Source organism: Phoenix dactylifera, chromosome 14 (genome assembly GCF_009389715.1).
Source record: "Phoenix dactylifera cultivar Barhee BC4 chromosome 14, palm_55x_up_171113_PBpolish2nd_filt_p, whole genome shotgun sequence".
Lineage (NCBI taxonomy): Eukaryota > Viridiplantae > Streptophyta > Magnoliopsida > Arecales > Arecaceae > Phoenix > Phoenix dactylifera.
This window is the reverse complement of record NC_052405.1, coordinates 1,516,605-1,530,772: the sequence shown is the minus strand read 5'-3', so window position 1 is coordinate 1,530,772 and position 14,168 is coordinate 1,516,605. Positions and strand designations below refer to the sequence as shown.

General features: G+C 40.0%; 2 protein-coding genes across 2 annotated transcripts; both read right to left on the bottom strand.

The window, feature by feature from the left end:
* Positions 1-2,870: 2,870 nt before the first annotated feature.
* Positions 2,871-4,217, bottom strand: LOC103701373 (protein NODULATION SIGNALING PATHWAY 2-like). Its single transcript, XM_008783412.2, has one exon. It carries the CDS (start codon positions 4,215-4,217, stop codon positions 2,871-2,873), a length of 1,347 nt encoding a protein of 448 aa, XP_008781634.2.
* Positions 4,218-7,055: 2,838 nt separating this feature from the next.
* Positions 7,056-12,731, bottom strand: LOC103701374 (putative pentatricopeptide repeat-containing protein At5g59200, chloroplastic). Its single transcript, XM_039133257.1, has 2 exons — positions 11,056-12,731; positions 7,056-7,448 (listed from the first exon to the last, which is right to left on the bottom strand). Exon 1 carries the CDS (start codon positions 12,723-12,725, stop codon positions 11,088-11,090), a length of 1,638 nt encoding a protein of 545 aa, XP_038989185.1. The 5' UTR covers positions 12,726-12,731; the 3' UTR covers positions 7,056-7,448; positions 11,056-11,087.
* Between the last annotated feature and the right edge of the window lie 1,437 nt (positions 12,732-14,168).

Sequence of the window (14,168 nt, the reverse complement as noted above, 5' to 3'; positions counted from 1 at the left end):
GTGCATGCTGGCGTCACCCATTATTAGAACCTTGGATTCCAAAATTTTATCATTTAAAATGAGCAAACAAACATCAGCACACCTTATTTTATGATAAGAGCATTTGGGGATCAATCTTTGTATCTTGATAAATTAGTAGCAGCCATATGAAACCTCAATGTATGTCTCAAGCTCCAAGTATATTGGACGATATCCCTAGTTGGGCGGACGCATCTCCTGCAAACTTGTAGACGCATGGATCTACTTTTGGTGGTGATTTTAACATGATATCAGAACAGAGGTCTTAAGTTCGAACCCGGCCTGTCTCCACACTCTTTAACCCCAATATTAAAAATTTCACACGTTGAGCTCATCAAGTCTAGCCTACATGTGAGGGGAAGTACTGTAAGAAAATATAAAATATATAAATAAATCTACCTCAACTTATTAGCTTAAGTTTTTAGGACAAATGATGATTTCAACAAAGTAAAATTCAAAGCAAATCTTTTGGTTACATTTGGTTCAAGCATTAAGAAGGTATGAGGCTTGAAATAAGTCTTATGCTTTCCGAACAGCATTTGGAAAGGAAACATAACTAAGAAACAGTCATGCTGATCAATTTACTTATCATAGGTAATAAGCTATCCCTTGTACCTACTTTTTACTTCTTTTATTGATAAAAATATAATTTAAATCAAAAGTGGAACTAAACAAAAATTGGCTTAACTTTTACTATTTCATTTTTGTTACTTCCCAATCAAATGCATCCTTAAAATACTATTACTTATCCCTGCTCACCAAAGCAGGTGAGTAACAATTGTAACAATCAGGCAGCTGCCATATCTATAATAAGGGTTGGGCGGCAATGTTTAGCATTTGTTAACCTTCTGAGTCTTCTAAACTAAACTAAAAGGTTGATCCAAGATGATAAAAATATCAATTGGTGAAGAGTTGTATCTTTTTTATTTATAAATAATTTGTATAGCGAATGACTATAATTAATCTCTTGGATGATATGGCTCCTAAAGTAATTTCATCAAATTGACTAGGCTCCAAGCAAAGCACAAAGTCTTCTTACGAGGTATTAAAAGGAAATATATACAAGAGATTTAATAAGAGACAGCAATACAAACGAAGGTATTAGCTGAAAATATATTGCGATAACAAAGTTTTGTTAAAGAAGATTTTTACAATGAACATCAATATTCTTGATGGTCGACAAAGATAAAGGAGATTCTGGTAACGAAAACAAGATCGATGATGTTCACCACTTTCTTTTTCGATGAAAGATGTTAACCACTTTCATTGTGACTGTGAAATAATACCCATTTGCTTCTTTCTTTTACTTTCTTTTCTTTTAAGCAACAGATGTGTGACGTCTATTGCCCGTGACCACTCTTTATGATGATGTAGCGAGCTAGAGGCGACCCAAGTTGTTGAGGCCGTGGTTTCAATTGAATTAGATTAGCCAATGCTTAGCCTATATACTTTTAGCTCAAGCATAGATTTTCATGTCACGAGCTAAGCTCGAGTTAGTTCAGGTAACATGTTAATTAGCACGCTGTGGACAAAGTTTAGCCTAGCATCAAGCAAATATCAGCTGGACTACTATACAAAATATATAGCTAAAAATGTGGCAATTAAGCTGGCCAAAATCTTTTAGCAGGATGATCATAACATGCATATGCAGCAACTTATCCAAATCAATGCATGCATGCATTACCAGTATGACCACACCAAATCTAGTTGGGTTATTGGGCTTATAGGTTCTTGGCTGAGTCTACCCTTCATTTAAGTCAAGGTTTTCATCTATCGATATCGAGTATCTATTGATCTATATGATTAATTATATCTTATATCATAGCATCTAACATCTTTTCCAATTTAAACTAATTTCTTTCAATCATCTTTTTTCACTTAAATATTTTTAAAATATTTTAGAAGTAATATTTTCTTAAAAATATTATTGTGGCAGAGATTAGATATCTTAGTTCCTTATGATCCCTGGCCAATATGATGTAGGCCAGGATTTCTTGGCACCAGCAACAGGACCTAAAAGGGCCCTTCCGTTGAATTAGACACAATTCCATGCACGTGCATGCGTGTGCGCGCGTGTGTGAGAGAGAAAGAGACTGCTTCAATTTAAATGATTGCATATACGAAGGATAAATCACAATCCATAACCAGAAAAAGTTTGAGTGGGATAGGATTTTCCATCCACTATGATGGCTATAGTTGGTTTCATAGATACTAAGTTCCCTTAGATTACATTCTCATTCACTGCAAAAAAGCTTTGAAATTATAAAACATGCAAAAATATATTGCCATTTTATTTTGAAAAAAAAATCAAAGAAATTAGAATAGCAGCCCTTTTTTGTCCTCCCTGCAACCTGGGTGATGCTCTTGAAAAATGACACCTTCTTTTATCTTTCTATGTAGAATTTGAACTCATGCTGGTCTCTATATCTATTAAAAAATATGAACACTGATGAGGGTGAAACCAAAGGCAGTCCAAGTCTACAGAGGGCTTGAATCATCCTTTGAGCACAAAACGACGTAGTTGGGCCATGTAACAGAACTAGGCTGAGTTCCACCTAGTCCATGCCTTCAAATTTTAGCCTGAGTTGACTCGTAAGAAACAAGAGCTTGAGCGCTGGCTGATCTCCAGATTGATATATATCCAACCTCTGGAAGCGATCTTGGATTGCACACCATCAACAAATTATAGCTAGGGAGCAAGAATCTTAGAAAATATTTTACAAATCGAAAGAAGAATTTGGCTCACCCTAACAAAAACAGACTAAAATCCAGGACCTAACACTTTCATCAAAATCCATGTCGAGGGTTGGAAACTGATGTATCCCTACAACTTCAACCACCAAAGAAAGCCTTCATGCAGGGACCAAGATGGACACTGTGGTTAAAGGCCTTGACTTCCAAGAAAGAGCCAGCCTACCTTTCTCATGCTGCACCCCATACCCTCTACCAAAGAGCCCCACCAAAAACTTCGCCTGAGAAACATTACAAGAGCTCAGTGGAATGGTCCTGAAACCCTCCAACCCACTAAACCCTCCTCCCCACCCCTCCATCTCTTTTAAAAACTTCCCCACAGAGTCCACTATCCTAGGTCCCAACATCTCCCTCTCAACCAGCCTCAGCCCCATCCTATAGTCACCCACAAAACTACAATTTAATGAATCAAAGATAGCAGAGAAGTGGTGCAAAGCCTCACAAAAGAACTCCACGAAGGACTTAAAAGGACCCTTACCGAAGCTAAAGAGATCTTCCTCCACCAAAACCACCAGCTTTGGTCTTAGCTTCCTCGCACCACCAAGCAAGAAGTTCAGTGATTTAAAGCTCCTACTTGGCCTTTGTAGCTGATTGACCATGCAGTTTATTACGAGCGATCCTTCGCCGGCTTCGACTCGTTCCAAGTCCCCTTCCTTGTTGACCTGCAGACAGTCAAACCGAAGAGGGAGCCCGATGGAGTCCGCAAACTCCACCAACCTCCGCCCGGTCCGGTGGACCGCCTCCACATTGCCGGCCTCAACGAGTGCAGTGATCCAAAGCGACGTGCCGATTCTGCTTGCAAGGTCCACCATTAATGGAGGCCATTGAATCCCCTCCATCACGTCCAGGTCCACGATGCGGACCTCCCGGTCCCCCTCTGTTGCCTCGAGGATGGCCTGGTTGGCCGCGAAGTGCCCGAACTTCACGTATGGCGATAATTCCTGCAACATCTGGTACGCCGACATGCCGTCGGACGCCATGGAATGGACCGGGAAGACGTCGTTTGCACCGAGATCATTAGTCCTTGCCCGGAGCCCCTGCGCCAAGTAGTAGGCCAATTGATTAAGTGGATTGGCGTCCATCTCTCGGCCAAGAAGCAGCTGGTCGAGCCTCGCAAGTGCTGTGGAAGCCAGATGCCAGTTCTCAGTCTCGACAGCTTTGGCACTGGCCAGGAGTAGATCAGCCAAGCTGTTCTCCTCCATTAGCTCCCCTCGGATCGCAACCAAGATCTCCTGTTGAGATGAATATTCATGAGTCGAGCCTGAAGGAAGGGACTTTTGCAGGCCCATGAAGGCGTCATGAACCAATGGCTCATCTCCACAGCTCATCCCAGGAAAGCCAGTATCCATGTGACCATCATCAGGAAAAACATCATGCATGATTAAAGGGAAGATGATGTCTTCATTGGCTTGTAGAGAACATTGGCCATAACTTGGCTCATACTCCATTGGTATTGAGAGGAGAGGAGCGTGGAGACTAGCCTCCATTAATGGCTTATTTGTGGGGCTATGAATTCGAGATTTTATACTACGACCAGTGTGGAATGAGAGAGAAATGGGCCCTAAACCCATATGCTTTGCTGGCTTCCTTCACACTTTGGTTTCTTGCAAGATCTGACCTAGATTATTTCTTTGTTGATATCCAAACACGACTCAGATGATTCATTTGTCGACACCTGTCAGCAATAATTTTAAACAAATTATTCATTAGGGCCCAATAAAATATTTGTTTCTATTGTCCTCGCACTGATTAATGAGGGATACTTATGGTCATAGGTGACGTGTACTAAGGAAGGTATGTACGGCAGTTGGTAGCGGATTAGCTGCTCAACTGGAGTACAGAATAGAGAAAACTTGGGCTCCTGGTGTCGCAATTTAGAGCCAAATCACTCCATCAAGCCAACTTTTAGGTTGTGGTTTGATGATTTTGCTGTTCTGTACTTTGGGAAGAGCAGCTGATGTAGAACTGGCATATCCTCCTCATTTGTGTCACTGCTTACATTAGCCATCAAGTCATCAGGACAGAGCAAATACTGTATAAACTTCACGTCAATTCTTATAACCTTGGTGCAGGCCTAACCCAACAATAACGAAAGAGATGGCAGTGTGAGTCACATAGGAACCTAAAAAAATTTCCTACCAAAAAAAAGAGAAACCCCTCAAAAATCTGAATTATAAAATACACCCTCAAAGTGTGATATTTATGCATAATAAAAATAAACCTTGGCATCGGAATATCAAAAATTGTCAAATAGCAATCAATTTTTTTATTTGATGATGACTCTCCCTGATGCATAATGGAAATAATATGCAAATTTTAAGATAAAGAATTTTACATACAAGTAATAGATCCTCTCAACAATATAGATGAAGGAGACATTCACAACGGATGCTCAAATTATTTTACCATCAAGTGGTAATAAGATATGTGACACGTCAGGTTGGGCACTTGCAGTAAGATGCACGAATTATATAAATATCTATCATCGATCTCTTTCCAGCTAATAGATTCTCGGCTTTCGGCTCTCTCTGGTCTTGCTTGCCAACTTGATCTTGAAGAGACCCCAACAAAGTAGTTATTATTATTTTTACTGGGCTGGCAAAGAGCAGAAGGACCTCATTAAGGATCAATTGGTAGTTATTTCGAAAAATTGTGAAGGACCTATTTATGAAGCTAAAATTTTCCAGGGTGCTATTAGTAGACAATTTTACTCTGCCTGTAGTGAGAGGAATGGCCTAATTCTACAGACACAAGTAGGAGGAGAAGCAAGTATTGAGCAGTTATGAATGATGCAATCGAGTTAGGATGAGCTCATCAAAGTGGACAATGTTTTCTGTCGCCTACAATGAGGGTGGAGAAGAAAGTCCTAAAAAACTACAGTGGGCCAAAGGGATCTTCTTCGTTTCCCAGCTCTTCTTGTTTTATTTTGAAACTTATTTGTTGGATTCTCCTAATAATGATGCCATTGGGCAACGTGGATGGGTTGTTTGATGGAGCATCGGCAACTCATGGGTAGTAAATAACAACAATCACGTTAACAATCTTCGCAAAAACAATGATAGGAGCAAATATTTCTACTATTCCAAAGTATGGCTAATGACAGTAACAATCTTCTCGGAAACAATGACAGTAACAAGTATTTCTACTACTCAGAGTATGTCCAATGATAGTAACAAACTTCTCAAAAACAATGACAGTAACGAAATTTCTATTCCTCCAAACAATATTTTGCTGGAATTTTAAGAATCTTATGCATAAACATTTTACTTTTTTCATATAGAAAATTACAGAAGATTCTTAATTTACCAGAAGTTGTTCAGGTTAGCTATTGATGTGACACTAGTACCTCAGCCAAATAGAACAATCATGGTGCCAAGGATAATTTCATGTAATAGGAGCCAAATGACAAAATTGAGGCCAACATCATACTCTTTTGATCGTCCCCTTTGCACAATCGCACAGTTTCTCGCATTGTGCACTCCGTCGATGAATATTAGTTGCAGAGCATAGATGAACCATACTCTATTGTACCACCACTAGAGACACCAGAGGAGCTGAAGCCGGCAAAGATGAACCTTTGTAAGGCTCTGCAAAAATTTATCAGCACGGACAGAGGCATGCAGTAGGAGCTATATGAGAACATACACAAGGTTTCTTTCTTCTCATTCCCTTAGTTCATATCCTAACACACCAACTCTCCCATTAAGGGACCAGATGAACCATCAACAAGTGCTTGATTTCCTTGAACCTAACCTAATTTGATTGACAAATGCAAATAAGATGGAATCATTTGGTGGCTGGGATACACCATTGTTACTGTGCCCTCAAAATAGTGGTATTGTGGATGGCCATCCATCACCAGGCAAGAAATGTGAATAGGACACAAGGTGGTTGTGGCTGGGGGAAAGGTACAGGCAGTGACCATGGTATCAGGCCCCCTCCCATAAGACAAGGTCTTTAGGCAGTTGGTCGCCCTCAGGGATGACCAGCTGTGGCCTGTGGGAACCTCTCTCAGCAGCCAACCAAAAGAGGTTGCTTTCAGTGCTACACCATCAAACCAATCCTGTCTCCTTATGTCTCAACTCCACCTACTCTCAAGAGAAGTGTGTCAGTGTTTGATATTAAATTGATGGTTTCAAGAGTTTTCTTCTATTGTAAGAGAGGAGCAGAAGACTTTAGGCTGATGATCTCCTTACTAGAAAGAGAAGTACCAGAGTACAAGTAGAGGATAAGGTAGAGAGTAAAAGGTTGAGACAGCATTGCCAAAACTTTTGCATAACCTGGTCTAACCGCACAAATTGCAAAATTCCATGGATAATTCTTGTCATTAGGCATTGTCATGATTACAGAACAGCTTCTCCCCTTGGAACAACATCTATATTCTCCTTGTGGAGCATGGAATATTATTATTACCTTCATCTTAAAGTTCTTCATTTTAGCAGTGATCCCTACTTCCACTCTAATCTAGATTCCTGAACTTGTTTAGCTATCCATTATTGAAAGATCATGATGCTGATAAAGAACAGTGGGTGGAGAAAAAACAACTTACCGCATACCGCCAACGGAGCAGTGGGCAACAGTAACTTAATTCAGACCCACAAGGAGTAGACCAGCTGATTTTAACTGCTGTTATTTCTGCCCCCAGCATGGTATACAAAGTGCTTGCTTGCATAGTGACCCTATTATGAAATAGATAAACACCATTAGAACATAATTAATAAATCAGCAATGAATATGAATATCCTAATAAGTTTCAAGTGGTGATATAATGCAGATTCTTTGTGCGCAGACTGGGTCTGTTAACCAAATCACTGGATCAGCATCCTTCCATCCCACATAACCTGACAAGCCTGGCTGTCAATTATAATTGACCAGCTATCCAGTTTCAAACAATCGTAAATGGCACGTAATGACATAAACAATCTGAGCTGGTCAAAAGGCAAGTTGACAATGACATGGACGGCCTAATCACAATACAACTTTAGTGTAAGTTCTGGTTAACTTGCTGCCATAGTCAAAATTCAGCATTCAAGAATATATCTACCATGGAGAATGATTCGAAAATGGAACCTACCAAAAGTTAAAATAATAATTCAGAAAACTGGGAAGTTGAAAAATTGAAATTATGAAATCATTGATACATCTGCACACTGCTTGATGCAAAAACTAATGTTAGATGAAATGATGATAAACAGTAACAGTAATATACCCCATCATTTCTCTTTCGCTTGTAAGTTTTTTTCTTGAACAAGTACAACAAACTTTTCTAGAATTTGTAACTGTGAATAGGTGGATTGCGTATAGGTTAGAGAATCATTTTTCCAACGAAAATGTTGTGAACAAACCAAGATTTTTCCAATATTTCAAATAAAATTGTCAGCATGCTTGCTATCCCAAAGTGTCAATTAAGATGCTCAATCATTCCATATATAATGTTCCAGTGCAGAAAGTTAAAAATTTAACTAACAATATCAGATGCCGGCTAACATGCATGTCTGTATCCACCAAACAAGAAGCATATGAGTTATTAGTTGATAAATAAATATATTTCAGTTGTTTTCATGATTTCATCAGAGACAACAAAGAATCAGGACTAAAATGATCAAAATTTAACCAGGCTTTGACTAACCTTAGTAACAAAAAACTCCAACAATAAAATGAGGAAAAGAGAAGCTTCAACAGCATGCAGACTCAAGCAGGGACAGTATGTAAAAGAGTCCTAGAGAATATGTTTCAAACTCTAAAGTCAACTATGCTAACTTGAAATATGATTGTCTCCTAACAGTTCTATTCTGCTCCGAGGCTTGTCCATAACCAATGTTGAATCTCAGCTAGACAGCTGTAGAGAGTTCCACACATCCAAAATTACTGGCAGTGGAAATGATAATTGAAAAGCTAAGCGCATATCTTGTCAAAAAAGGCATTGTTCCTTGCCGATGCAGAGTAGACCAAACAGCCAAGTACTTATCTCCCAAAAAAAATAGACAAGAATTTCATTACCATGAAAGGTTTAACCTGCATTAAAGTATGAGTGGAGAAACAAAAAGTATGATGTGATGCACTTTTATTAGCCAATAGTTGTTTCCTTACCCCCCCCCCCCCCCCCCCCCCCCAAACCCCCACAAAAAAAAAAGACAGAAAAAAAAACTTGTTTGCATGAGAACACCATCTAATGGCTTGAAAAATGGATATAATTGGAAAATCTCCTTCTTGCAAGCAATATAAATTGTCAAAGGCATATGGGTTCAAAAAAAAAACACTTTCAAGTGACTTTTTCTTTTGCTGAAAAACATACACCACCAGTGCAGGAAGACAACTGATTGTAAAAATGATAGCCTACTGGCAAAAGGAAGATCTAGATGGATCTGAATTTTAGAAGGAAAATTAAAACTTGAGATATCACTACAAACAGCACAAACCAAGCTGCACTGCCAATTGCTAGCAGATATGTCATTTTTTAAAGGATCAGATATATTTGTACGTACTCAAAGAGAATTATGCTCATGAAATGACTGGCAGATAGATAAATGTCCAACCACAACAATTTACATGAAATTTTAATCTCTTCTCTAGTGGCATGCAGATCTTTTTTTTTTACCCAATTAGAGGTAGTCTGATCTTGATTCTTTTGCAAAGCACTGTGCACTCAATAATCTTTAAAACTAAGTGACATAATGCAGCTTTGATTACTATTGAAACAATGCAGCTTCATGTAATCATTTCACAATGGTACTCAAACTAGGTCTGCTGGTGTTGCACTCAGATATCAACGATAAGCTTTGAGCAGCTTATAAGAGCATCTTGAGGGTCTCATGTTGTTGCTATTGTTCCACCTGTGTGGCAGTGATGGCATCTTATCCAATACACTCTGAAAAAGAAATACTACCAAAATTCCAATTATCTTGCAACAATTACACATTCTATGCAATTTTGATATGCACAAGAACTTCCCCTGTCTTCAGCCATGCCGTGTGGATATCTTAAGTAGTAACTAAAAGGATGTTAATGGGACAGGTTGGGCCTAGGCCTGGTGCAAGCCTGGAATCCCAGGCCCAACAAAGACCAACCCACCCTGAAGCAGGCCAAAGCCAGAAACAAACAGGGCTATTTTTTCAGGTTGGGCCAGACTCCAACTCAATTTACATTCTAGTCTAAGCCTGGACCCTGCCCAACATTTTTCAGGTTCAGTCAGCTGTAGGGACTAAAATCCAAGACTGGAATTGATTTTTTCGGTTTGGCTTCTTTCGGCCTCTTAGGCTGGCCCAGCTCATTGACAAACCTAAGTACTGACAGAGAACAAACCTAACCTTATACATGTTCCTAAGGTCTATAACCTTTTCTGTAATTGGCACTACTATAAAATCTAGAGGAAGAACAGAAACAAAGGGAATTTTTAAACCACTACTTGCAAAGTTTAGGCTCATACAGTAGGAGAGCAACCCTCAAAAACTGCCCTAGCCTTTGAAAGAGTCTAAACAATAAGAGGGCCTTTTTCTTTAGATAATCTGAAGGCTCGGAAAATGTGAAGATCACAGAACATAACAGAATAATATCAGCATTTAGCACAAGAAACTAAATTCTGTTTGGACTCATCCTAACCAGGAAACAAGTTCTTTGACATGACAATTAGTTTGGATCATAAATCCTTTAGTCACAAACTACAAACAGAGATTCAAAATCTAATGCAGTGCATGTGCAATGTCATCTTACAACAATACCACACTTGAAAATGAATACCACTTATTGTAGCTTACAACTAAGATCTAATTGAAATAACATGAAAGTGATTTATTAATCAGCAGGTATAAAACCAGATTTTTAAACTGGCCACATGAACTCGATGCCATATCTTAGATCACTCCAACCGATAAACCATGTGAACAAAAACTCCCATTCCAATTGCCAAGGACATATAATATACTCAATCTAACACACCAACCAACCCACAAAAGAGGAAAAAAAGAATCAAATCTTGCAACAGACCCATCAAATCTTTGAAAAAAACATACATAAAGATATCATTATATAATTAACGGGTATCTTATCAGAAAAATAGTAAAAAGGGTAGGAATTGGCTTAGAATAAAGAGATGAGCTTCCAGTATGAGCAACGACCACAAGATAAACAGGTGCTGAAATTTAAGATAGGGTTTTTGGATAGATTGATTGATTCCTTTTTTTTTTTTTTTTTTTTTTTGGGGGGGGGGGGGGGATCATTTGTTTCAATTTTACATCCAACAAGAAAAATGTGGGATCTATACTTTCGATCACAACATAATTTCCTCACCTCCATTTTACTGTAAATTCTGAGATACCATTCTACCATACAATTTTTCCAACTTCTTGTACATTTCTTGAAGCATTAGGATGGGACTGAAGACCTGAATTAAACTCATGAACCACACTATCCACCTCAATAGAGCTACAACCTCGGGTTTTCTCCACTCCATGACCTCTCATCATGACTCTCACCTTCTCAACATCTTCCCACCTACCAAGCTCAGCATACATGTTAGAAAGTAGCACATAGTTCCCACCATTCCTCGGGTCAAGCTCCACAAGCCTCTTGAGTGCTTGTTCTGCCAGTTCAAGATTTTTGTGAACCTTACAAGCTCCTAACAGTGCTCCCCAGGCTATCTCATTGGGCTCCATTGGCATCGAGCAAATCATTTCATAAGCCTCATGCACGAGCCCTGCTCGCCCCAGTAAATCAACCATACATCCATAGTGATCCAAATTCAGCAAAATCCCATACTCCTTACTCAAGTACTCAAAATAGTACTGCCCCTTCTCCACAAGTCCTCCATGTCTACAAGCAGAGAGAATGCAAGACAGAGTAACGGAATTGGGTTCGATTCCCATTCCTATCATTTCTTCAAAGACCAATAGGGCTTCCTCAACACATCCATTCGCAGAAAGTCCACCAATCAAAGCATTCCAAGAGGCCACACTCTTTTCAGTCATCGAGCGAAACATCCGACGAGCATTATCCAAGTCCCCACACTTGCCATACATGTCAACAAGCGCTGTGCCCACAAAGACGCTCATCTCGAGACCATGCCTAACCACAAGAGCATGGAGCCAGAGCCCCAAACTTCTCAACCCCAAGCTCGCACATGAAGAAATACTACTAACAATCGCAACTTCGCTCAGGGGAACCCCAGATAACTGCATCTCCCGGAAGAGAGACAAAGCTTCTTCAGGGCAACCATTCTGAATGAACCCCGAAATAATTGCTCCCCATGACACGAAATCTCTCTCAGGCATTGCCTCAAAGAGCAGCATTGCACGCTCCATGTCCTCAACCTTAGCATACCCTGAAATCATCGAAGTATATGAAACCAAATCTCTCTCGTCCATGTCATCAAACACCTTCTGAGCCAGCTCGACAGCAAAACATTTGCAGTAAAAAGCAATCAATGAATTCCGAACATGAAGATTGGACTCAACACCAAGCTTTACGACCGAGCTATGGATAGCACATCCAGTGGAGAGGACTTCACAGGCTTTGAGGACAAAGGGGAAGGTATAGAAGTCAGGGGTGACTCCACTGCGAAGCATTTGTTTGTAAAGAGAGAGGGCTTCAAAGAAGAGGCCATCGTGGGCATAGGCCTTGAGGAGGGTATTCCACAGGAGGGCGTTGGGCCGGTCAGCGTGGTCGAGGAGGTGGCGGGCGTCGGTGAGGCGGCGGAAGCGGAGGAGGAGGGAGAGGAGCTTGGAGAGGTAGAAATTATTGCGGGCGGCGCCGGTCTTGACGAGGTGGGCGTGGATCTGGGGGAGGTGGGAGGGGTGGGTGGCCTTGGCGAGCAAGGAGATGGTGGGAGAGTTCGCGGGGTTTGGCGGGAGGGATTTGAATTGGCGCGAAGGAAGAGGAGAGGGAGGGAGAGAGAGATGAGGGAAGGGGTATGGTGCTCCGCTAGTCTCCATGGGCGGAGAATCAGACACATGCCTAGCCATTGGAGATCTTTTATATTTGTAGTTTTCAATATCTCTTCTCCGTACCTATCAAATGGCAGAACGAAAGCTCTATTCGGAAAAAAAATAAAAAGTTATAAAAACTATGTCATATATAAAATTCCCCTTCTAATGTAAAATACTTCTAACACACGTTAACAATACTTTCCTGGTTAGGGTCTGGGACACATGGAACCTTCCATCTCATATCTTACCCCCTTTTTTTTTTTTGGGTGAAAAAATAGGAGAGGGGGAGAGGAGAATCTTACCCGCGTTAGCATCCCCTACTAGGCCCTCTTTCCACCAAAAAATGTTCGATACAAGCCTCAAATTTTCGCATACCTTCTCCAACCCATTTCCGCGCGTTTCGAACCTAGACCATCCCGATGAAAGCTAACGCCCCGTTCCACCTATACTACCACCTTAGAAATAAACAAACCTCTTGAAATAGATAAGAAGAGAGGAGTAGATCGAAGGTAAAAATGAAGGCCGCCTAGGCATGAATTCTCTTTCTTATATTACTTCCATCCATCTGTACGACTGTACGTTTCTCTATTTTAATACTCAACAGAAAATATGACTATGAGATCCATGACAACTTTGTCTTTGGTCTCTTGAGCCGAGTTGAGGACGACTTTGGCAAGAGTTAGCCATGCAACATTTTACTTATGACTGGATCTCGTCGACCTAGCTACAATTATTGAATAGATATGTAGGTAGGCCACAGCTCTGGACAAATACCTCTTGCTCTAAGACATCTAGCAATGTGCGAGAGATTGTATTACTTTTTAAACGAGTTATGTCTATCGCAAAACTAATGATTGGGTTGCATCTTTTATTATTGAGTACCCCAACGAAACATCGTGGACTAGTAGTGCAACCTTGTCACCCTCCTTTCAAAATATTTTATTTTTTTGACTTCTTTGGATATATTCAACTAAATTTCTGTAATTCGTCTGTTCTATCAAAAAAAAAAAAACCCCGACTATTTGTACCCTTTTATATTTAATATCTCATATAATATATACAATTTTTTGTCTATGCCAAGGCTTTAGAGCCAAATGCAAGGTTACGAGAAATGTTTGAAAAAAGGTAGCTTCAATCCAACAGCGTGAGCATGCATAACGATAGTTGAAGGCAGCACGATTCTATTGTCGAAGTTTAGCTTTGGTATCAAGTGAAGAAGAAGAAAGCAATCTTGGCGAGCCTCTATGTGTCTATTGCTTCAAGGAAACAAGAAGAAGGAGATGGATCAAAGGTAAAAACAAAGAGAACAAGGCCTAGGCATTCTATGATCTCCTTCTTTCTCTATTTTAACTTTTTATTGCAGTCCCGCTATTTGATCCTTTATATCTCCTAATAGTCAATGGGCAATAAAACTGTTTGTATCCTTTTTTAAAAATATCTACCATGTCCTATATGATTCTAGTTTCCTGTACAATGATA